The following is a 26008-nucleotide window of genomic DNA, read 5'->3' on the forward strand; positions in this document are numbered from 1 at the left end:
CAGCCACAGAACACAGAAATGGAGCGATTCTGAGCAATTAGAGAGGCTGAAGTGCTGCTGCACTCTTGGATCGCGACCGACTGCTTTTCCAAAAGGTCATTTTTCACCACAGGAAGCAGAGAGAACACGTTAAAACACTGACTCGCATTTGTGCATTTATGCAGCTACTCATGTGATGTACATTGCTTCAAATGGTGAAAATAAACTATCTGCATCTATATCTCTTTCTACTACTGTAATGCACACATTGTATTTTCTATGAAATGTATGTTGCTTTGGAGAAAAGCATCTGCTAAATGAATAAATCCAAATTTTTCAAACAGCAAGAATGCAGATGTTTTCAAAAAAAAAAAAAGACTGGCAATTGTATGTTTGGATATTTAGCAGGAATTAAATGAGCTGTAACGGTACACCGTGCATTAGGACCACGGGCGACACGCTGCAGTTCTCAAAGCAAACGTCTTCTGGCCGTCTCAGTTTTTAGAAGTTATTTAAGGGAAAAAGTAACTGGAGAGACATGAGGAAAAAGACAAAGAATTCAAATGAGTCAGGAGATGCAGCACACCACACGGTACCCTCATTATGAGAATTAGACCGAAGTTAGAGGCTATATTTCTGCTGCAGCCCTTCCATGCAGAACAAGGCTGTGTGAAGCACTGCTCCCATCCAGCTGCTCCCACAGCGCCTTCTTGTGAAAACGCAGCAGTACTGCAGCGCACCACCAGCCTCTAGATGGCACTGGGTCATCACTAACGGTCCTGGGAGCGCTGCGATGGGCCTGTGGGCACCAAGTGCAGCTCCATCATCGCCACCTGAACCCAAACCTACCCCCCTTTCTCAAACCGCAGAACCACACAGCCCGCTGGATCTACTCAAGGAAATTCCTCACATCCAGTGATCCAGTTATTTTCCCCATTAAAAATCTAAGCAAGAAGGTGACTGAACACCTCCTACGGTGGCAGGAAAAAGAACAATACAAGTATCTTACACACTAGAGGAGGATAAAAACAACCTATTTACATGCATTCGATTCTTTACTTCAAGTCAGTCATAATTCACCCATTTACACAGCAGAGTGATCTTTACTGGAGCAGTTTAGGGTAAAGCACCTTGCTCAAGGGTACTGCAGAAGGTGGGATTCGATTCCGCGTCCTTATAAGTACAAGGGAACAGCTCTAACCAGTATGCCACCGACTGCCCGATCACCCTCATCCAAGAGGGAAAATAACAAAAAAAAAAAAAAAAAAAGAAAATCTGATTACGGTGAACGGAACCCTGAACCCAACTGGCAGTCTGGTTCTGTTTCCACTCTTGAAGGTACGTTCAGGGATTTGACCCCCCCAACGGAAATGGACAGACGGTCCGACCCACCGGCACCGCAGCGAGCTCCCTCACTGCCAGGTACTGCACTAAAGTTTCCAGGCTACCAGAGTGTGGGACGTCCCTCCTGGGCAAGGGTTGTGTGCTCACTGCCAGTTGGCACCGCGGCGGAGACACTTTGTCAAACAGCGCCGTCCCGCGTCCGAGCTGTTCGCACCAGTCTGCGGCCGCAGGTCGCGTCGTTCGTAGGAACGCGGCGCCGTTCTGCCACTGACCTCCTCAGGCTGTGGGTCTGCATGAGGGCGGCCTGGTTCATGGCGCGGATCCAGCCGTTCATGTCCTCCTGCGTGTCGGCGCTGAAGTAGTAGGTGCGCATGCCGCCATGCTCGGCCTGCGAGCCAATCACAGAATTCCGGTTGTAAATGTAGGAGCGCATCCCTGTGTGGCACGCCTGCGGGAAAAGGAGAAAGCAACGTGGGGTGAGCGGTGGCGTGCGTGCGACATGCGACATCACGAAAAGGCCGTTTCCGAGGACACTCCGATCGGAGTGCGGCCACTACGTGGAAATCACCCTCCCGTCCCTGAACTGGTCATGCATTCGCCTTTGGATGGAGCACCTAGGCTTTTCCTTCACGCACGCACGCACACCCCCCCTCTAAACTTCAACACGTCCACAATTAGGACGGAACACCTTCAGCCTCTCGAGTTGTAGGCTTCTTAGTTTCATTCATCAATCCATGCATCACCTGTTACCGCTTGCCCAGTGCAGGGTCTCGGTGGTGCGGAGCCTGTCGCGGACGTGTAGGGTGTGAGGCAGGGTGCACACTGGACTGGGCATCAGTCCATCACTGGGGATTCATACACCCATTCCACTTGCAAAAACACACACTACAGGTAATTTAGAGTCACCAGTTAACCTGAAGCATGTCTTCGGACTGTGGGAGGAAACCACAGCACATAGTGCAAAGCCATGCAAACACAAGCAAGAGACACATACTGAGCCAGATTCAAACCCGCAGCCCAGGAACTCAAAGGCACCAGTTCTACCGCTACGTTCCACTCTACTGCCCATCGCATCCTAATTTTACGTCTCACAAACCTTTATACTTGTCATCTAATATTTTTCACTAATTATGGCGCATGCAAAGCGTGCTAATCAGCCAGCCCTTCCTCACAAACTTCCTTCTCGTCCCTGATCGATGTCTTCTATTCCTGCACGAGACTGAACCCCAGGCTCCCTCATCCTTCCCCTAAAGCCTCTTACCTCCTTCTTGTGACATTAAGGTAATGACTGTTTGCTGCGCTGCCGGTCGTGCATCCCCCCCCCCCCAGACCTGTGCTGTGTCCAGAGCTAATCCCCCACCCGGTGCTGCGCAACTACCCATTCATTAGTAACACCCAAGATAGGCATTTGAGGCCTCGCCCGCTCGCAATCCCTATTCTCTCCACCAACTCTACTACAGCTCCTCAGTCCCAAACTTTTTCCACCCCTCAGCTCTCACTTGTCACCCTTTACCCTATAGTACACCCTACACTGGCAGGCCTGACCTCACCTGGTCCCATGCTTTAGAAAGGTCTCCTCCATCATATGGCCCATTGACCTGTGACATAGGTGAGGGTGTCCCACTAGATGTTGGTGGATGGGTGGTGTTTCCACACTTATGACCTTCAGTCACTATAACCACAGTGCTGATTTTGTCAGGAGCATATCGTTCCCCAGTACAGCGTGCTCTCGGCACTCACCACAGCCACAAACGCTGGCACGCACAGCGGCAGCCTGTGGCGCTCGCAAAGCTTTGTTTTCACAGGGCCACGTCCACTTAATCCCACATGGTGTTCCCAGTGTGATCTCTCAAACAGCTTGCCTTCGGGGGGAAACCGCTGAGCTGGGTTTCCGCTTGCACATTCGCGCTTACACGCGCACACACACACAGGCTAATTCCAACAATCATCTCTCTGCACGTATAACCTGATCTGCATTCATTTTTTTCCAGTCCCTTGTTTTAATTCAATATTCGAAGGATATGAAGAACCCTTCTTGCTGAAGGCTTCTGGTGTTGAGAAATTAAAGCAGAACATCAGAGAAAAGCTAAAAATATTGCCTTTTGTCCCCCTGCCCCACTCTTAAATGGCTGACATTCATGACTATGGAAGATCTCCTCCTAAAGACATTGGTGTTCCAGCCCTGACCGTGTGGCTTCCAGCATTTCTCCCCATCAGGAATTAACACGCAACACATCTTGTGGAAGACCGAGTCACTGCAATGACTCACAACCAACCTTCAGAAAGAAAATGGACCAGGATTACATCGTACAAAATCTACCGTGAAAATCTCATCCAGCTACTTGGATTTTTTTTTTTTTTTTTTTTATTACCTTGCTCAGCACTTTGGCTATTCTGTTTTGGGAACGGGCCTTTGTCCTCGACACGATACCAATCTGCCTTTTCCCAATCTTTAAATCCAGAAACGAAGCCATCTACATTGCACTTTTCCACAGTTTTGACCAAAAATGGGTAAGGTGCAATGAAGCAATAAAAAGTACTGCGAATGCATGGCTCGAAGGCAGGAAGGGGGAATCCATCCATTTTTGGGAAATAAAGAATTAGACATGCTGCAAAAACAAAAGTTGCAAAAAGAACAGATGTACTCCAAAAGCTCCTTAGATACATATCTGTGTATATGTATCTACTTTTCGCTTTGTGAAAGCAAAAGAAAAAGCTGATGCTTTCATACTTGAACGCAACAGTGGTAAGAATGGAAAAAAGAAAATACCTATTCATGCATGAAGGTGCCTTTCTGGAGGAATGGGGTTGCTCCCACCGCATATTCAAGCAATTTGCCCACGGGGTCAACGGGCGGCGGTCGAAGGGGACGAGAGAGGGACAGAAGTTGAGCGAACAGAGAGCTAGGTGGCCTCCCAGCCTTAGGAGGGAGCTCTGTTGGCTTGGACGACGTCAAGTAAATGAACGGGCAGGTTAGTGACCATGCAGGTGCCACATGGATAGGCCGAGGGCAGACACTTGGCAATGGTGGCAAGCACACCAAGATGGAGAGCAATGCAAAAATACCTGGAGGAGGGGGAAGGTGCTGAGGCCCTGATAGCAAATCTGCCCCACATTGTGATGGGGTCAGTGGGGGGCATACACAGGCTGAGGTGTTAGTTGGAGCCCTAGATTTGATATTCTTCCTATTTCTCCATCTGCATCGCGGATTCCGCAGCAGGAGCACGGCAGTTGACAACTGTTCCGTGTTCCACCCGTACCCTTTCAAAGCAGACCTCCAACACCAGGGAGACCTGGGCCCAAAAATTACCTGGAAACATCTTAATGCCCGGAATTCTCAGAACATGATTTCTAGCCTAAAAGAAATCATAGCCAAAGGGATTACAGATAAAAAAAAAAAAAAAAAAAAAAAAGGCCTGTAGACAAAACGCTGTACAACTCATTTTACTTCACTACCTTTCAAACTGAATGTCAATTCAGCTGTCGGCGCTCTCTAAAACAAGCAGCGTGACAGACACCGTGGATCTTCTCACCTTGCGAAGTCACATTTAAGGCAGGGAAGAGAGGACCTTTGTTAAAGGTCTAAATCTATAATTCATCTGCCCCCTAGTACCGCTGTCATACCAACTCAATAAAATGATGCTGAAGCTGTGTAATATGGAAACAATGGCACATTTCACACCCCATGAAGATGCAGGGGCACAGCTTCCCCATTGCTTGGACCTTTTATAAGGTACGACCCACAAAAGCTCGATAAATGCTGTAAATGCCAGGACTAGTAGCATATTGACTGATGCATTCCTATATGCTGGTTAATCCGGTTGGTGAAGTTGAGGCGTGGTGAAGCATGAGGCTTTTATGCTATACATCTGACTAGAGTTAGCTGTGACGTACCTTACGTTCAAGTTATTCCTGTAGGGAACAATGCAAACTGGAGGTTGGATTAGAATTTCCCTTGTCTCACCCCTGCTCCATTACTAATTCCAAATCAGTTATCTGCATTCCATCTCCAGAAAGATCCTTCCCGTTGATCCCCTCTGAAATGGGAGACTTGTGTAAATGGACAGATCTTGATTCAAAGTCAGTACCCTGTGGCCCAGCCTGGTGAGTGAAGATAAGATCATGCTGCTTGACTATGGGATAGGCGACGCCTAGGTGGAGCACCTGAAAATCCTGAAGGTCTCCATTCATTTCATATGACTTCCATGGACAAGTTTTCAGCAGAAAAACAGGTGACAAGTTCTCTTATCCTATTTTAACTCAATGGCTCCTGTGTCCTATTAAAAAGACCAACCCTTCCTCTGAGCCTAGTTGTTTGATCTTCCCTCAAGCATGATGATAACCCTGAACATCTGAATGGATGAAAAAGAACATCTGAAATAGATACACCAGCAGGAGGTCAGCAGAATATTTAATGGCTATTAAAATTGTTGGAGGAGTAGGAAAGCTAACCCTTGCAATGCAAGGTTTGACTTTTCCCATCAATGGTTAAGTGTAAAGATGGATTTAAAGGTGCTCTACGAGCAGCTTTCAACTCCTGGTTCAGCTCTTCTCATCTCCTCCGGAGGAATATGGGGGTTTGATTTAAGGGCACACAATGAAAGCTCACAAAGCAGCCCAAAACAGGAACACTTGACCAAAAGGAACAAGAATGCTGAAGCACAGGACAACACAAGCACAGCATGCATTTGGAGGAGGTGGTGACCAACAATGATGTCGGAGGACAGATGCCACATGAGCTCTAACAGAGACAGAAACCAGGCTGCCCTCAGTGGCCTTCTTTAAAGACCTTTTCCCACCACTGGTACAGCCAGGTCAGGAAACTGATGTTTGCTACAGGCCCATTAGTTGGTTAACGCACATCGAGTGAGGACCAGCTTCACAGCCACTCGGAGACAAAAGGGAAAGAAGTCATCAGAATATCATGAATCAATAAGAGAATAAGAAGAAACAAATGATACCGTCATACAACGTGACATCAATAAAGCATTCGCCATCTCAGGTAGCAGCACGATCAATAATTTTAGTCTTCAGCCAGAAAACATCAACAGACATAACCCACGCATCCCATGGGTTTTCATGACCTACAATACTCTAGTTATTCATTAAAACCTTTGTGCTCCCAATCTGACATGATAAATGAAGATCCTCCTGGCCAAGACATGGTTCTGATACCAGAAGTGCCTAGCAGGTATAACACTAACCCTAGTTAGGCCTGACATAATGGAATCTCCAGCACCCCTAATGCAAGGGTTCTAACACTCAGGGTGCCAGTGAATCACCAGCCTAATATATCCAATCAGTTATTAATGTACTAATGCATAATGCTTACTAAAGGGCCAAGAGGACAATGATAAGCTCCACATAGTTTTTCTGCACATTATCACGTAAAAAGCCATGTATACCTTAAAAAACTAATTAATCGTCAGTGCATTAATAACGGATAGTACATGTATAATCGACATCTGGGACCCGACAGGTACACAGTCCCACGCTGTAGAGGAGAAGAAAAGGCATGAAGGATATCTCGGAGCAGAAGAGCTCACCTTGAAAGCGAACTTGCGGTTGATGTGGTCTTCGGGCTCCACTGGTGCGATGACGTAACTGGGCAGGGGAATGCTGCCCAGGATGGCCTCCTCTCGGCTGTCTGCGGATGAGGGGCACACGGGACACGGGCCAGCGTCACCCCTAGGCTGCCTCACTCTTGCCCACCCCTCCCCCCCACTTGACAGGACTTACATGTTTATTAATAGTGAGGGCCAGACAAGATCTCGTCTGACCACATTTACAATGAGGATATGCTGACTGACGTCGGCGGAAGCTGAGAGATTGCGTGTGGGTCCATGCGTGTGCGATAGCACGAGGGGATGACTGGATTAAACACTAAGTTAGTAAAAATAATTCAAGGACGTTTAAAGGAGACATTCCGCCGATGGTGCCAGTTCCTTTATCTGCTCTGTGCTACAGGGACGCGACGCTGCATGCCAGCAGGCCTGGAACACGGGGACTGATTACATTTACATTTATTCATTTAACGGACGCTTTTCTTCAAATCGACGCACATCTCGCAGGAAAACACAACCATCGCATGCAGTTGTGTCACGATGAACTGGGGATAACCAGGCATCACTTAGAAACGGGGGAGAGAAAATAAAAACTGAAACGATTGCAACTATGCAGTCAGTTTTACTAACAGGAGCAACGCAGTTCCTTTACAGTCATGTTGAAACTATTATGAAGCAAAGCCATAATGGGAGGGCACAGACATGAACTCCCTCCAGTGTTCAGGCAAGCCTAACATGCCCCCTACATATCAGTGTATAACCCAATTAAGTACCATTAACAACTATTAGTCTCCCTAAATACTTGAAAAGTTGTTACACCACTTGTAAAATTGGAGCACGAGTAGCAGAACAGCTGCATCCACAGTCATACGCAATTACTTTGCGCACGTTAACTAGGAACAGACCCCTTCGGCAGACTCACCTTTGTAGTAAAACAGGCAGTAGTCAGACAACACAAACCACTTGCGCTTCCACAGCCTCATTCCAGAGCTGTCCTGGATGTGCAGAGGAAAAGAAAAAGGAATTTTTAGCTTGCTGTTGCTCTTTAATTGCCAGGATTAGGTGGAAAATGGCAGTTTTGCTCGGAGAGGCAAGGTGACAAAACATGGTGAAAGCCATAAAATCATTCAGGCATTTTTCCCCAGCACTACAGGAAATTCCTACGCTCGTCTACGGTCTCACTGAGACGGGACTCGCCTCCATTGGGTTTCGTTGCTGCTGTCACCTACTGGCATGGTATGTGTTTGTGTGTGTGAGAGAATGAGAGAGAGACTGCTATTTCACTATGTCATGAGCTTCAATCTCATCCTTACTCTCCACACCCAACCTGTCTAGGCACAAGACAAGGTATATCGAGCCATCTGTCACTGTCTGGTAGGAGTCAATCCAGGGCAATTATCTTGGATAGCTTCCACTGCTCCTGACTGCGACCAATGTCTCCGTTACGCAATTCAAGGTTTCACAAGGTACATTACCAGCCCGTTGGCTGCAGGTAGCCCAGGAGGGAACACCCAACCAAAGGGAAGCCAAAAGGTTCGATACAGGTAGCGTACCACCCCTTGCACTTGCCTGGCAGCAGCTATCGATGAAAAACTGTGTGATGGTCTTACCTGCTTGTAGAGCCACCCCCTCACTACCACCGGGATGTTGGGATTCCTCTTGATAGCATGGTCCCGCTTGCCAAAGCTATGCACCTTTCCACTGGACTTTGAGCCCTGCGGTAAACAAAACAAGCTGTGGACAATGCAGGTGGTGTCCTTATTTATCACTCATCAGCACCCAGCATCTGCTAGGCAATCCTAGCCACCAGGCACCACCATGAATCAGTGTCAGTGGCTGGTATCCCCATATGGCCCAAGCCCACAAACTGCCCACAGTTACAGAGTACAGCCAATACGCTTCTACAGTTCGTAAATCCACTGCACTTCCTGCCATACAGAAGGCCAGAAAACACTTCAAATATTGATGACATTCGACACTGTCCATCAAGGCTACGGTCACAGCTCACTGCGTAATACTCGTATTTCCAGCACGAGTGGCAAAAATCGTATGATACAAGCTGAGCATTTGGACAATTTCTGTTGATGTCGTATTTGATTTGCAACGTTAATTCCCTCATTAGTTAATGAAATCACAGTTGCAGTAGAGAAACTCAGATGACCTTGATCTCGTTTGTGCTGGAAAAGCATGCAATACGTAATCCGTTTATTTAAAAAGAAAAAAATAAATTAAATAAAACTATATGCAGCTTCTCATAAGATGTATACTTTTTCATATGGTGGTGTTTCACAGATTGACTGTACTCAAGAATCATGTGTCAGTATCCAAATCCTTCTGTTGGTATAATGCACCTTTTATATTGTTCCAAGATTAGTAGTTTTAGAGAAAAGTGTCTATTAAATGAATGAAAGAAAATATATCGCACAAGAGAAACCAGTGACTTCACCTGGGAAACCTGGGTGTCACCCAATGGGAAAAATTGGACTGATGAGTGTAAGCAAAGCAACAAGCAACTATCCTACATCTGTGAAGAGTACTGTAGGAGAGAGAGAGGGAAAAAAATCACAGCGCCTCATTTCCTTATCATTTACATTTATTCATTTAGCAGACGCTTTTCTCCAAAGTGACGCACATCTCACAGAAAGACAATTTATGCATTACATTAGGAGAAAGCGAGACAGTTGCAGACATGTGATTCTTAAGTTTTATGCACCGATGTTCATCACATGAGTAGGTGCATAAAACTCAGGATAGACAATTCCTGATCACCTTCCTTTAATTTTTTTTTTTAAAGGTACACAAACATTTACATACAATATTGATATATTATTATTATTATTTTGTTAAATATTATCAAACTTGGTAACTTAGAAGGACCCAGACTGAGAATTTTAGTATTAAATTTGCTCTTTATTTTGAGATGCTTAGGCTGAATGAGCTGTCAAGGAACAAGGCAAAGAAAACAGGCAAAGACTAGAACTGGAAAAAACTTTGGACTCTGAGCCTTCTCAATTTCTCACTCCAGGGAAGATGGTCTCACTGTGGACAAGAGGGACTTAAATAAGGGGGTAATGGCAAACTAGGAATTTGTTAACAGTAACTAGGTGTATGCGTTATGCTGGTACGGTATCCAGGGCGATGAAAGGTATAGGTGTACACAATGTTCCATATATGGTGGTGTGATGTTGTGTGTGCATGCATCTTGCATGTATCACATTTGTGTGTTTGGTCTTCCCTGCACACTACATCATCGTTGGGAGAAGAAGAAAGAGAGAAAAAAAAAATCTAGTTTCCAGTAACATGTATTCACACAGATACTGTAAACACTGGAGCAGCATGTGGATTAGAGCTGCTTCCTTCCACTCCAAGGACTTAGGTTTGAATCCCACCTCCTGCTGCAGTACCTTTGAGCAAGGTACTTACACTGGATTGCTCGAACGAAAAACACCCAGTTGCATAAATGTGTAAAATTACTGCAAATAGCTTAATATTTTCATTTTCTCCGGAGAAAAGCTTCAGCTAAATAAGTGTTGAATTGAACGTTCAAGAGAATGCCCCAATATGAGCTGTAAAGACACAGGGACGCTGTCCACACTTCATCCCCCCACCCCCAGCTGCGTGCCACAAGAAACTGAGCTCCTGCCTCAGTTCCGTTCCTTTCCACGACAGGAACCACTACATCTGGATTAACTTTGTATTCGCTGAGCAGGTGTCACCCTAAGGCATTTCCTCAAAGGGCCAACAAAGTCCTCATACTGCTAATTAGACAAGTGCAGGAACACAAAGCAGTGTGCATGGTACCTAGAAGGAGGCTAATCTTAGAAGTATTTCAAAGGATTCGCAAAATTTCTGTCAACACTAATTTTGCTGCAACAATTCAGGGTAAGTTCCTTGGTTCAAGGGAACCACGGTAAAATTCCAACATTTATTTTAGAAATCCATCCAGTGACACTGCAAGTCATTTTGGACAAAGATGTCAGCTAAATGAAGATTAATAGTAACAACAACAGTAAAACTAATTCAACTGCAAGGAGGATGTCGACTATGGGGGCCTTTTAAGAGGTGTAGCACAGAATGTATTCTCATTCACTACAGAAAACACTAATAATAATGTGTTGTCAATTACTCAACAGGACAGTGGAGCATTTTATGGCACTGCAAATGTGAAAAGCAGGAAGACAAAGTAGGAAGACTACACTATGGCTTGTCGAGTGTGCCCAGCGGACACACCTCACTCTGGTGTTTATAATAAGCGATACAGAATGCCTGACACCTCCCATAAACATTACTCAGGGCGATGCTGATGTCTTCTTGGCAATCGATGGTTAGAAGTGACTGATACGGTAACATGCATCTGTGTAATATTTAATCTGTCGATGGGGTGGTCTTATAGCCCCCCTGTGAAATCCAGCTAATTGGTTCTATTTACAGCTAATTTGACACTGATCTTCAAGTTATCAATCATGAAATCGAGGCCCCTTCCCATCCCTTATACAGCGTAGTGACAACTTCACAACCAGGGTGAAGCCACTACAGTCAGAGCCAGCTGTCTCCTGCTGATCCGGGATCAGTGTTCCAGGTCCTGTAGGGAGTGACATTTGAGACCGAATGTTGGGGGTTTCTGTGCTATAAATCTGGCTGAGGACCCTGGACACCTGCCTGAAGAAGTGGAAGAGTGGACGAAGAGGCAGCAAATCATTCGCAAAGGCATGGAGACAATAGCATGCACGGTACAGAATCATGGAAAGGTAGATGTGCGGGCAGGCACAATTAAGTTTACGTGCATACAGACTCCTGCTGGGACAACACAGCAGAGCAGACAGAACCTGGGGGCACAGCAGAAAAGGTGGCCCAATCCAGACTTGCACCTTGGTCTACATCTAGTCAGCTTTGGACCCCTCATGACATCCAGAGGGATGTCTAACTATGTTCTCACTGCATTCCTTGTCTAACTATGTTCTCACTGCATTCCTTGTCCAACTTGACCACTTTCCACTCACAATGAGGTCAAAAGCCCACCCATAACAGCCCCTAGTCGCCTATCATGGTTTCCATCAAATCAGGCAAACTGCAATAGGGTGGAAAACCAAGAGAGAGGGGGAGGGAAAGTTCACAGCTGATAAACACAATCAATGTGTAAAACTAATTTGTCAGAAAGAATATTAATGGTCCCACGTTGCCACTGAAGGAGAAAAATAGACGCTTCTCACGTCACCAAACACTGGATACTTGTGCATGAAGGCAGCACGTCAGGCAACGCAGCAGAGCGGCACAGTCCACACGCAAGGAGCAATCACAATCACACAGAGAGCCACCTCCTCACCTTTGACGCTGAGGTTGTGTCCACCGTAGAGGATGTTACGGTCGTGGAGGACTCGCTGACCATGCTGGACGGCCGCTGCTGGGGCTGTGGCTTGAGCATGTGGGAGTTTGGCCTGCAGCGGTGACAACCACAGAGAAAGGTTGCTGAAGATTGCATGATGTGACAGCATCCAGAACTTGCAACTAGTACAGGTTGTTAGATACAAGGAGAAAACAAGAAAGGGCTACAGGTACGAACTGTTCTGCATCAGATGGCCAGGTGTTCGGCGTTCAGCGGAGACAAACACCTTCTCTCTAGAGCTCCAGGAAACATTTTCAAGCTTATTCTGGGTGTGTGATAAGACACACACATCTGGAGTAGTAGGCGGCAGGAGGCCAAGCGGTTACAGATGCCACATTTGGACTTGAAGGACCCAGGTTTCAATCCCACCTCCTGCTGCAGTACCGTTGATCAAGGAACTTACCCTGACCTGACCCAATAAAAATTATACAGCTGTATGAATGGGTAAATAATTGTAAGTAGGCTTAAAGTATAAGCTACTTTGGAGAAAAGTGTCAGGTAAATAAATGCAAATGTGTAAAATATTTTAACATTCAGGAAGTATTTAAACATAAATATTCCTGGAGGAATATATTGGGGTGCCATGCAGCGGACTGGAATCCCATCCTGGGTGTGTCCCCTCCCCCTCCAGCCTTTCACCCTGTGTTGCCGGGTTAGGCTCCGGCTCCCTGCGACCCCGTATGGGACAAGCGGTTTCAGATGTGTGTGTATGTATTCCTGGAGGATTAAACTGTATGTATGGTACAGTGGATTTCCAAATACGAGGAGCAAAAGGTGCCGTTGACTCAAAGCAGCACAGCGACATCACGATTACAACAAATAGAGCCAAATAAGCCATAAACATTCATCTTTTCTCAAAAGGGACTTGCATTGTGTGGTTTGTACTCTAAGCTACTTACACTGATTTACTTTTGTACTTTTGCTGAGATGCACGTTGCTTTGGACAAAAGCGTCTGCTAAATGAATAAATGTAAAATTTACCCATTTATTAATCAGGGTAATATTTACTGTATCAATGCAGGGTAAGCACATTGATCAAGGACAATACAGCAGGTGTTGGGATTTAAACCTAGGCCCTTCAGCTAACAGATAAGGGATCTAACCACTAGGTCACTTGCGTAAGATATCCTCTGGCCCCATCCACTTTTCTTCCAGAGAAATGTCTAAATCACTTTAGCTGTTGAAAGAAAAAGAAAAAGTAGTACACGCAGCTACACACTGCATTCTGCGAAATAAGCAAAAAAAAAAAAAAAAAAAAAAAAAAAAAAAAAAAAAAAAAAAAAAAGCACAGTGAGACACTGAAACCAAGGCTTTGAACGGCTTCCGATTCTCTCTTGATAATGACTGGTCTCTTCCATTGAAACGTGGCAACTATCTAATATTGTGTCCTAGCTCAATTGTCCGGGTAGAAGAAAAGCCCCTACACACATCCCCAGCATACACCCCTGTGTGTTTTGTAAAAGGACTCACGTGGGCTTTGAATACCCTGTTTTGAGTCTCAGTCCCTGAAATGCAGCCCTATAATTAACATTAATTAAATGTCGAAAAGGCCCACGGGTCAGTGTATGCTCAGTGAAAGAGCAGAGGACCGCTGTGGGATCAGCTCCCAACCCCTAGTAAGAATGTCAGCAATGCTCAGATATGACAGAGTGGCCTTGTGTTCAACCTTTAAATCTCCAAAGTTCACATCCACTGGAGGCTGTAGAACCAGGGTCAGGGTGTCACACAGGGCTCCAACACCACACGTCGCGCGCGCGCGCACACACACACACACACACACACACACACACCAAGAGCACTACATTTACATGTATGCATTTGTCAGACACTTTTCCTGATGAAATACAGGCGGGGGCGCAAGTTGATTGGAAGAGCTCACCCTCAACAAGTCTCTTTAAAATGTACAGAGACCCATCTAAGAGGTCGCAGCACTCTCAGCATTCATTAATCTTTTCAGAGCTGCAGTTCATAACAATCTATGTGTCAAACCTTGACGTGTCTGACCAAACCATCAGATGCATCACCAAGGACGTCTTCCTGAGGAAGCACGTTGTAGCTACTCTTGACTGCCTTTGACGTGCACAGGAGAGGTCACCTCGACTTTTTATTCACAGAAATGACACAGCATTCAGGATCCAGTAAAGTGCACAAACTCAGTGCTTACATGGCAATTAAGGTTTTGATAAAAATACTTGCAGCTGTGGAATCAGCAGCTAAGCACTAAATGATTGCCCTTAATAGACTCTCAACAGGGTAATAACACTTCAATGGGAGCCCTAAACAACAGGAACCACCAGAGGAGCATTTTGTGGTATGTGGCTGTGACAGCATCAGGGGATAACTGCACAAGTGTCTGTAAACTGAGCCAGGATCCCGAACACCTGTCGGAAAAATGCTGGAGCAAAACAGCTGGTCACACGCCGTCACTCCGACGGCACTCATGAGCAAACACCCAAAGTGTACGTCACGCAGGAGCTGGGATGAAGCCTCTGCTCTGTGCAGACTGACTCACCAAGGCATCGAACCTGAGCGCGATATCTGTCACAATGAATGGAGGGAAGAGTCTCACAAAGATCTCTGCAAACATCTTTCACTGAAACACAAGGTGCAGCTCCCTTAAAAGGCATACGATCGATTACCGACCCCCTTTGTCAGTACAGTGTGACCACAAGAAAGCACATGTTCACTGAAATGACTCAAAACTTTAAATAAAAAAGACTTGCAATAAACAAGCGTATGATTTACAGTAGAGGGCATACAGCTCAATATTGTTACGACCAGCGTTACCGAGGAGTGTCACGTTCGAGTGGGACCAGATGTTCATTGTAAATAGTTGAGAATAAGAGGAGTTAGGGGAGAGATGTGAAACAGCTACTGTGGAGGCTGAAAGGGTATATGGGGTGAGTGCCTATTGGAGAATGTGAGAGGGTTAAGAAAAGCTTGAGAAGGGCTAATAAAAACTGGAAAGGCTGGACTGAGGTGCAGGTCCTTGAGGCAAAGGGGTCCTTGGACCGGGAGCATTATGTTACGTACCCATACTTCTCACTGTCTGTCTGTCTGTGTTCCAACAAACATTGATCATGAATACCGTCTGTGCATCCTTCTTTGCCCCATCCAAACCAAAAATTTACTGTCAAAGTGTGCTACAATATCATTCAGTGTCACATCTCAATATTATTGATCCATCCATAAATAGTAACTCTTCGTGCAACAAGGGAGTTCGGGTGAGCAGAAACCAATGCTAGAAATACAGGTCACGAAGGCAGGGTAAACCTAAGGGACATTAGTCCATAGCAGGACAATCATTCAATCAGACACACAGACACTGAACTCATGGCAATTTAGAGTCACCAGTTCACCTGAAAACTCCGCCTATGGATTCCTTAGGGGTCCCCTGCCGGTCCCAAGCCCGGATAAAGGAGGAGGGTTGGGCATGGGGCTAGCGACCCCAACCCGTAAAAAACCCAGACAGCTACAGAAACGCCAACAAGTACTCAAGACATCTCAGACATCACAGAGATGCCTGGAGAGCCCTTGTTGACAGCCTATGCTCCAAGATGGGTAGTAGGTATAAGTAAGTTAGTTCACCTGAAAAACACATCTTTGGAATGTGGGAAGAAAGCAGAGCACCTGGAAGAGCCTCAAGTAAACACAGGGACAACTTGGAAAACATACAGACCGAGCCAACTCAATACCACATCTGAACTCAGAGCCCAGGAGCTGAGGCACCAGCACTACCTCCTCAGCCCTGGTGTTGCCTAATTCGACCTACTGCATACCTTAAAGTTAGAGAAATTTACACCACTGTTTACTCTTCCTTGCTCATAAGAGTACATGTTGACAAATTGAATGGTGTATGGACCCAGATGCCAACTGTAGGCTCATCAGACCCTGCACTGTTCAAAGCTCCTTATTTAATTAGTTTTTTTTCCCTGCAAACCAAGGCTCGTGCAGAGGAGCTGCAAGCTGTAGGAACAACGAGCTAGGACGGAGAGAAAAGCCACTGAAACAACATCTCTGCAATCCAAAGAGAGAGCTTTCTTTGGTAAAAGAAAGCAGCAATTTAATGGGGCTCTACACCCTGGATCAGATCCAGCACCTCTGAAAACAAACCAAAGAGCACTGAAGGAATCTCTCCCATTTCTTCCTGTTACACTCAAGTTTCTCTGAAGCTTTTCTGAGTAGTCATTCCTGAGGAAGGTCCCACAAGTGCAGGGGAAGTGATCTGTCAGGTAGGAGAGAAGCAGACAACCAGGCACCTAGCCAAGTGGTCTGCCATATTAAAGGAATGAGCATCTCCTCTGATCCTGCAAAGCTGTCACCTTCACACGGCAGCTGCAGAATCTTCTGCTTCGCAGTGACCATTCAGAACCTTTTGTTGAAAATAAAAACTTGGATTAAAAATGTCCCCACATACATTGATGATGGAAGAAGATATGTTTGGCAGGATCGTGATATTCTGGCACTAACCATCTTCTGTGGGAAGGGATGATTGTGTACACATCAGCAGTAAAGTACTGATGAGGGTCTACATGGGGATTATGATCATCTAAGTAATGATGCTGTTCTGCATAGTACTCATGATACTGTCTACAGTAATTATTGCATCCCAGAAAACAATATCTGGAAAATGTACAAAGTACAGCTGGAAAAATCAAAATTATATTCTTGCAGATGTGAGGCCTGCAGTACATCCTTCCAGGCACAGACACAGTCTATTACAAAAAGAGACTTGGAGCAGCTATCCAGCCTGTTTAGAATTTCAAGACCAAGACAAGCCAGTCTTGACAATTACTCTGTCAAAAATGCACAAAAAAGCTAATTTAAGGCATTTTCATCTTATGGAGAAAGATGTTTTTACGATACTAATCCTTCCTATCATTCTCTGCATGAAATCCATTCTTAAAATTAGAATACCCCAGAAAACGGAGAATTAAACGGCTCCATTTCAGGAAGGCCATAATTCCTCTGGAGCAAAACGTGCTAATTAATGCCATTTATTGCAATAAAATCTCAACACGTACTGATCCTTTCTCAGTCACAGATAACCCATGTAGCTGCAGCCATATGAGTTTTCAGTGAGTTTGGAACAGATGATTTTTTTTTTTTTTTAAATCTTCCGACAAGGGCGGAAACACCAAGGCTGCGTGACCAAGTAGACCATAGTGCTCAGATCAATACCACAGCCGTGTTGGAAGAACATAAATCTTAGGAGGCCACAAGCTTCTACAGAAGCTCATAAGTCAGAACAATAGTTCAGTCAATTGTTTTATTGGCTGATTATACCATTTCTGTATATCAAATACTAGAGGTGTGAGGATCAGATATACAGCAGATTTTCAGTTATTTCAGCTGACATTCACACAATGTTCTTACTGCACCTATTAAATTAACCCGATTTAGATTTCCTCAAAATAATATTTATTATGGTACGCATATGGAAGTTACATTTTTTGTTTTGTTGTGTTATTTTTGATATGTACGGGGCACATTCACACATCCATTAAGCAGGGAACAGACTTCACTTGTCCCTTTTCAAGCTCGGTTACATTTTTCCACGTGTTGAGACGGAACAGCATTTTAGTGAATAAATACAGGAAGTGGGGGAAAACAGGGCACGGAACAACAGAGGGGGGAGGGAAAAAATTCAGATCTTGCTGGCTGCCATTTCAGGAAAAATAAATGTAATCAATTCTGAGTCAAACAGCCTCCACCACATTTTCCCACTGGCTGTTCCTGTACCAAAACCTTGTAGAACAGCCACCGACACATTGCCCTCAGAAGGACACTATACATAAACCAGGGACCTAAGCACTGAGGCCTACATTCCTATTTCGTATCTGGGCCCCAGGTGTTTGAAATCTACACTGAAGTTGCCATGACAACAGCAAGTAACAGCGTGGCCTTGCTGGCGGCTAATGATCTGCACGAGAGACCACCGTCGCATTTCCGACGTGCCTTTCCCAGGGATCATCAGATACCGCAGCTGTTAAAGACAGGCAATCTCTAAAACATGAGCGTGGCTGAAGGCAGGGAGGGGCGACACAGATACAGAGAAAGAGTGGGAGGGGGGTGGGAAGATAAGCAATGGAGGCCTGAATGCAAAAAATAGGCACTGATAAGGGGCACCAGAAACCAGAGAAGGCTGCTAAGCCCTGACACTTTAGCTTTTATAACCCCAAACCGCAAACACTAAGACCCTTGAAAGCCACTATCCTCTGGGGAACAAGGCAACGGGTTTTGGTCCTAAATAGCTGCCTGCGAGCTGATCACAGGCAACACCCCCGAAGAGCTGGTATTTGTGGGTCTGGAAGCTCATAGAGGAGGCCTGGGCAGATATTCCCTGGGACAAGCAATAGAGCCACTGCAATAATAGCCCCGTGAGGCAAAGGCTTGCCATACACCCTTCCAGTGGCACCCACCCTGGCCTTGTCTCTGCCAGAGCCCGGTACTTAGAAGCAGGTAAGGAGTAGCATTCATCAGGGCCTGACACAGGATGTCTGCCTACCTGTCTTGTGCCTGTGAGAAATCAGATTGCCAGGGTCTTAAGTATTTGTTAAGTTCAAATCATGGTAGCCTGGGTGGAGTGCTGCTTTTACTGCAAGTTTTTTTGTACCCTCTAAGAACCAGGTAACTTATATGGACCAGAGGAAAAATAAAGTAGTTAAAATAGCTGCCAACCAGAAGCTAGAATGATTCTTAACTCTTGATTTCATTACAGTGATTGGATACCTTTATGGGACTTCTGTCTTCTTTCTTCCCTTCAGTGGGTAATAAAATAAGTTGGTCTCAGAAGGGAAATTAAACAGCAAGGCTATGAAATTTTCAGCCACTGATGTTGTACCAAACACCCCAACAGACTCAGCCTGGACAGAAGCAGAGGACTGAGATGCTTTGAGATTCCATATAGTGTGTACTACTACTTATTAAAAATCAATTTCCACAAACCTCCCTCTTTATGGCCTTTCCACCGATTCTTAAAGAAGTTTTGCCTGTTCTCTCTCATTCTTTTTTAAATCAGTGGTCAAATGTCTAGATGGCAATAACCCTGGTGGTTTTACTGTTCCCTGTAAACTTTTCACGAATGTGCAGCCAACACACCAGCATCAGTCCTTCTACTGCTCTCGAGGCCCAACACACCTGAGATCAATGAAGGAAGGCTTGAACTGTTTCAAGTAGAGGAATCAGTACCACCTAGAGGTGGGGGGTGGAAAGGTTGGGCTTCTCAAGTCACAAACATGCTGTTCTGCCTAGAAAGCACTCTCCTGAAGGAAGGTCCCTGAGGTTAAGTGCTTTGCTGTAATTCAACTCCTACTGCTGAGTGGCGAGAGGAAAAAAAAAAAAAAAAAAAAAAAAAGAGTGGGGCTGATGGTTGGGGGTTGTCCTGCTAACAAAATGTCCCATGTGTTGGATAGCAAGTGCCCCAGCGTTAGCCTGAGAGTGATCTCCCCATGTAACTCTACCACCAACCACAAACCCTTCTTACATCATCAATTAGGGACCAAGAGTAAGACCCTTTTCTTCCCACTAGAAATCAAAAGTCTGGTTTAAGATAATAATAAGGCGCTGCTAACAACTTCCATTATTCTTACGTTCGCCCGTTCAGGCTCATTAACCATTGCGTACACCTCTCCTGGCAATGTCTCAGCAATAGCTCCTTCATTACCATGAATTCAATTAAGTTAATAGCTCAAAGAAAATAAGTTCAAAATCTTGATGTTGCAAAAAAGCAGCCATGTAAACATATAGGGAGTTTCAACTGGAGAAAATCCTAAATAAATCCAGGGTCATTAAATAGAGACTTAGCCACCTATTGTCAATCAGTCCATGAAGTAATCCACCTTGTCATGACTACTTTCCTGTTATGGGGTTTTTTTTTTTTTTTTTAAAAAACCTTCCCCTTGGAAGACCTGGTGTGGAAACCTTGCAACCCCTGCAAGACCTCTGTAAATTAAACTGGGAGGCAGAACTTAACTGTTCCTGGAGGCTGAAGTCACTGTTTTCAGGAGATATTTGTCCCGTCACTGGGTGCCGGAAAGTTGTCGTCCTCTGGTTGTGGCTGAGTGAGAAGAACAAAGGGAAAGAGAAGGGAAGAAGAGAGGGGCAAGGGGTGAGAGGGGACAAAATTAATAAACTATATAAATTGTATTTTCATTGTTCTCCTATTAAGCATTTTGCACATGAATTCAAGTCTTACGAACCATGTTCTAAGACACACAAGAACATTCTACGCCCAGAATTATTTCATCCAACCAAAGACACGTGCCTACCCCAAGTAACATGGACAGGACAAACCCCAAAACATGTCAAAGTTAGTCCAACTCAAAAGTACTGGGTCATTCACTTTTCTACACAGGCTACAGTTGTGGGAACAGAAAGAGGACGCAAAATTTCCATCGGGCAAAGTGTGCAAACGTAGATGACTCATTTTCAGATCACACCAACACTACTCATTACACATGAGACAAACTCTTTGGATAATCATATCTTTGAATGTCTCAATGTCTCATGGCTAGGAATGGGAAGCTAATAAGTGCTCTTATTAAAATTTCCCTATGCAGAATTTGCCCAGTTGCATAATGAACTTGTGAACACTTCACAAGAATAGCTCTTCAAGATGAGCTCATTCTTCACAAGCTGGTCCCAAATGGCCCATGTAGCCAGTGCTTTCTGTGTCAGGTTTCGAACTAAACATGTGAGACAGTTGTTTTTCTTCTAGTCATCACCAATAGGTGCCCAACGGGAAGTATGCTTCTTTCAGAAGTCCCACTGGAGTAGGGCTGGATTCCATGCAATTTGTCAGCTGTTATGTGCTCCAGTGGCCCAGAAGACAGTGCCTTTCATACAGCACTTGTCTCCTTTTCAAACAGAAGTCAGAACCTGCCTTCAAAGCCTAACCCAGGTAGGGAAGGAACTATGCGCTTAAACTGCAATCCAAAACAGCACAACTGAAACACTAACGCCACCACACTGTTTTTGAAGCTCTAAGAACAAGATGGGGCTGGGTGATAATTAGCCAACTCCTCTTAAAAACTCACCTGTGTGAAGAGCCTTTGGGCAGGTCAAAGGTGACCTTAACTATATTGGTACATTGAATTCTGGCAAAGGACACCACACCAGCTTGGCTGTTATGGAAACAACTAGTAATTACATGAATCTAGTACCTCTGCTGGCACTGCTAAACTGAACAAAAACACTTGAGGCTATGGCACAAGTCTACAACCTTGCAAACACCAGCATATCATTTCTGATGTCTTCAGTGCACTGGGAAACAAAGCCTCTACCTGTAATTCAATCTTTCAACAAAGACATACAATACCAGTCAAAAACTGAGTACACCCACCTGTAAGCAGACTTGCCTGATCCAGAAAACAGAGACTATGTTTCAGGAGCGTAAGTCAACCTTATAAAGCAATGAGTCAAAATTTGAGATATTTGGGTCCGGGTGCCAAGTAAGACACAAAGAGTGTGAGCGCATGAGTTGTGTCTGTGTGGTTGCCAGTCTTGGAGGGAGGAGGTAGTGTCACGGTCTGGGGTAGCATTATTAGTCAGGGTTATGACCAGTTTGGTAGTCCTTCAATATTTGACAAGACAACCCTACAAAACATAGCACTCCTCAGTTACGCAAAAATGCATGGAGAAAAAGGGGGAGGGGGAGAAAAAAAAAAAAAAAAAAAAAAAAAAAGAGAACTGTAACAACCAGTATGTAACATGTCAATTACTGGATTTTGAAAGTTGTACCAAAATGTCCTCAAACTTTTGCCTGGTACTGTGTCTGTAATATCCACAGAAAGCAAAACATAAATGGATTTGTATTCCTTTCATCTGAAAATCTTTTTGGAGGGTGGGACAGAAATATGGGGTGCGGCCTGCCTGTGTATCCCCATCTAATGAAGGCAGCGCCCATACATAACACTGCAAAAAATCAGAAAGAAAAAGAAAAAAAAACTCCACACATTAGTGTAAGAACCTATTGCACAAATTACTCCTGAAGTCTATTTGTGTTTCCAAGTCCACGTTCCGCAATTCAAGTGACAAAACGGTCAGGCCACATTTAATTTCAGTGAGAACTAGAAGGCCAATGCGATGCAATTTATAGTTGAGCATTCCACTGAGAACAGTGCGAGTAATATGTCTCAGTGGTATATTACATTGGGCTAATTAGCGTCTACGCTGATGCTTCAAACACACCGTTGGCATTTTGTATGCTAGCTCTCCCCTAGCGTGTAGCTCCATTTATGATTGATCCTAGGAACCAGGACAGACTCATTGGCTGCTCGAGCTAAATCTGGGCAACTTTGCATTCTCCATTCCATTTGCTGGCTTCAAAGCACGCGGTCACACCCTTCACTCGAGATTAGATTCTGCTGATTTTCTTTTTTGCCTGTAACTGATTTTCCATCATGGACACTCACTGCAGCAAAAACTCTTAAAATGTCCATGCTTATACAAGGCTAGGAGCTATCCTTTACTTTGAACAATGACAAGCAGCATTGTGAGAGAGTAATTCACATTTGTTTGGAAATGCATTTGCAATATAACAACTGACCCCCCCAGAAACATGGGAAACTCAAAACAGCAGGGGGGGGGGGGGGGAATCCCTTCTCACTCACATAGATACTTTGTCTGTATGCTAAACTGAAAAGGTTTGAGTGATATTGGGCCAGAAGCATAACTAGATTAGTAACACGGCAGCATAAGTACACAATCAGATGAGGCAAAAGAGACCAGATTTCTTTCGGACCCTGCCTGCTAACATGAACGTCAATACAATTGACAAATAGGCTTGACCCAAGCACACCCATTAATGGAATATCACAGACAAATGCGAAAAGCTGAGCCATAAATGTTACCATGGAAAATGTAGAGCACATCAGAACAGTACACTTAAATTACTTAACTGACCACTGTCAAGCAGCAATAAGACTGACAACCTTTTAATCTTTATTGCGGACATAGAAGCAACGAGAACACATCTATACGTTCCTTAGATGTGTGATGTCAGTTTCGATGAGATGCTACGTTTCATGAACAAGAGTCAGAATCTCTTTTTTGTGGGACACTTCACAGCACCCTGGGAGAATAAAATTGTATTCCAGGAACATCCTTAAATCCCTCCAATTCACAAGTTAGGCACCAGGAGTAAGACTAAGTGCGATGGGAAAATCTCCTTGAGGTAAGAAATGGCATTTACCTGCACTCAAGTGCAGGACTCGAGAGTTGGCTTACCACAAACATAGCCCGCAGATGGGGCCAAAGCTGCAGTAAGAGGACCAATGTAGGAGAGGCATAGTGATGGTCATACAGGGCAAGGGGGGAATTTGTCAAGAAATTGATCCCAGAGCATTAAAACATAGAAGCAGCAGGCATATAAAGATCATCTTCTGGTGCCATGCTGTGCAATTCAAAGCGAAGCTGCCTAGCTAAGGCACAAGCAGACAAAATGGGGCCAGAACCTCGTCTCTAGTCAGATGATAATGTGTGATGAGGCTCAAGCACTCCAGAAAGATCCAGGACAAGCCCTAGTGAGATGGGTTCCTCTGTCATGTAGCCTGGATTGGGGGAACACACTCCATTACCCTTCACCCAGACAGTGACGTGAATCTACAGCAACACAACAGGCCAACCTGAAAAGGGGAAATCTTATGCTACCGTTTTAACGCACAGCCTATAGCAATGACTATGAACTGCAAAGGAACAAAATGAAAAAAGGTGATAGCTACCATAATCCCATGCTGAGCAATAAGGAAAAACGGGTATTTAAATAGATTCAAAGGAGATGAAATCATTTTTTGAATGGCTTAGCACAATGTGAAGGAAAATACAATAATTTAATTGGGGGATATTCAAAGGGTGCATGTTCTCTGGGGGTTCAGAGAGTCCAAGGCAAAATCAGGGGAACATGGGGGGTGTGTTTCAAACAAACTCTCAGCGCTCATTTGGGCTCTGTTCCTAAACACAGTGTGCCATTCCCGACACTCTGCAGGCTTAAACAGTTACACAATAGCCTGCCCTTAATTAACGGTCCACATTCTTTGGCTTTCCTGTCTCAAATTATTTCCGAACTACTTGTCACGGAATTCACAGCATGGCCACGCATTTGCCCGAAGTGGAGAGCAACAGCTAAGGGCAGTAGGCTTTGTTTGCAGTGCCTTTCCAGATTTTTCAAAGGATGGCGCTATCGCCCAAACCCGGCGTTACCACCTGAAGAAAGTCGACTGTCGATTCCAGTCAAAACAGCCATATGTCTCAAAGCCAGCTAGAAACTAGGACATAGCCATCTAACAAATGTGCCTTTCACCTGTGCAAAATATGTACACACACCCTTCACTCATCCATGATGTAGAAAAATGTAACAATAGAAACCCCAATCGCATGAAGTCACAAAACAATAAGGTAACCAAGCTTTAAAGTAAGGTTGCAGCAGACAGACTAAATTGGTTTTTACAGACACACCTTATGCACAGGTTCTGCACCACCACAGTCACGTACGTGCCCGATCTAAATATATTTTTATCTTAAACCTACACTGACGAACAAACCTTCACAAATAAAACCCAAAGCTCTGGTTAAGGCCTCCTATCTCTGGACTGTAGTTTAAGGAATTCCATTTACCGGTTTGAGTAACACACAGGTGTCAGAGGTTACGCAAACGTGGTGTGTGCCAGTAAAGAGCCCATGTGGTATTATAGTTCATAGAATCACATAGCCAGCTTGATTCGTAGACATACTGTAAAGCGCAGGGGCAAAACATGGTCGGTGATCAAGGCTTTGCATACTTCAACACATTATTCATCAGTCAAAGACTGGTGCTATCCTGTCCAATTCCCACCCCCCACCCCACATTCAAGGATAGTCAGTCCAGATCAACATCAGATTGCCAAGGAAGACAGACTTGGAAAAGCAGCCTAAAAGAGAGCATGATCTAAATTAACCTTTGTGGCTGTAGAGAGAGGTTTGGAAGGAACTCTCCATTATCTCAGGAAAATATACATATCATTTTTCATAAAACAAAAACCATTAACGGGCACATAGTGAGCATTTATATGCACAGGACCTCAAAACACAGATTTTGCAGTGTTTCCATCTGAAATATCCAATAGGTCTACAAGTGTGATGCACAAATTGTTTTTTTCCTGAGATGTACGTCACTTTGCAGAAAAAAAAAGTGTCTGCTAAATGAATAAATGTAAATGGACTTAAATGCAAAGGGGTGTGTTCAGGTGAAGGTCAATTCTAATTAACGACCAACTAAGGGAACATGCGAGGGATATGCGAAAGGGCCTCTCCGCCGGGACTTGATCTTTTCAGTAGCAGAACTTGCATTTCCACTTGGCATACATTCAGAGTGGTGACTCCAATGTGACATTTGGTGCTCCTCCTTGAGTAAAGTGCAGCATCTGAATTGACAAATAGTAAATCTGTACTTTCTGCTGCTGCCCATTCGGTCGCATTTCGTTCGTTGTTAATTTTAATGGGAAGCAACAAGTGAGGTGGTATGCACAAAAGTGAGATGCACTCAAGCTTTTGATCAGCACCGCAATCAATTTTCATCTTTCGGCATCAAACAGCAAATTTTTAAGCACCGACTCGACGCGGTGGCTTGTTCTGTTGGGACACAGAAAAGGACGTCCCTGCTGTGAAATGATTAATAAGTCGGAGCCTGAGGTAGGAATTCCAAAATCGGAGGCTGTACAGTTACAAATTTCAGAGGTATAACAGGGTGGTGGTAATCCTC

The 26008-nt window shown here is 44.7% G+C and overlaps 1 protein-coding gene across 5 annotated transcripts in view; it reads right to left on the reverse strand.

Annotated features, from left to right (window-relative positions):
* plekha7a (pleckstrin homology domain containing, family A member 7a) overlaps positions 1-26008 on the reverse strand; it is an 88834-nt gene that overhangs the window by 21431 nt on the left and 41395 nt on the right. For 3 of the 5 annotated variants that reach the window (XM_018762112.2, XM_018762121.2, XM_018762103.2), the window contains exons 4-9: positions 20246-20329; positions 12211-12322; positions 8498-8602; positions 7810-7882; positions 6870-6970; positions 1596-1771 (exon numbers count right to left, since the gene is read on the reverse strand). In XM_018762112.2, coding sequence (XP_018617628.2) covers positions 1596-1771; positions 6870-6970; positions 7810-7882; positions 8498-8602; positions 12211-12322; positions 20246-20329 — 651 coding nt within the window. Of the gene's footprint in view, positions 1-1595; positions 1772-4093; positions 4738-6869; positions 6971-7809; positions 7883-8497; positions 8603-12210; positions 12323-20245; positions 20330-26008 lie in introns of those variants that run through there. The other 2 variants (XM_018762129.2, XM_018762138.2) reach the window with 2 other exon arrangements.

This window comes from Scleropages formosus, chromosome 2 (genome assembly GCF_900964775.1).
Source record: "Scleropages formosus chromosome 2, fSclFor1.1, whole genome shotgun sequence".
Taxonomy (NCBI): domain Eukaryota; kingdom Metazoa; phylum Chordata; class Actinopteri; order Osteoglossiformes; family Osteoglossidae; genus Scleropages; species Scleropages formosus.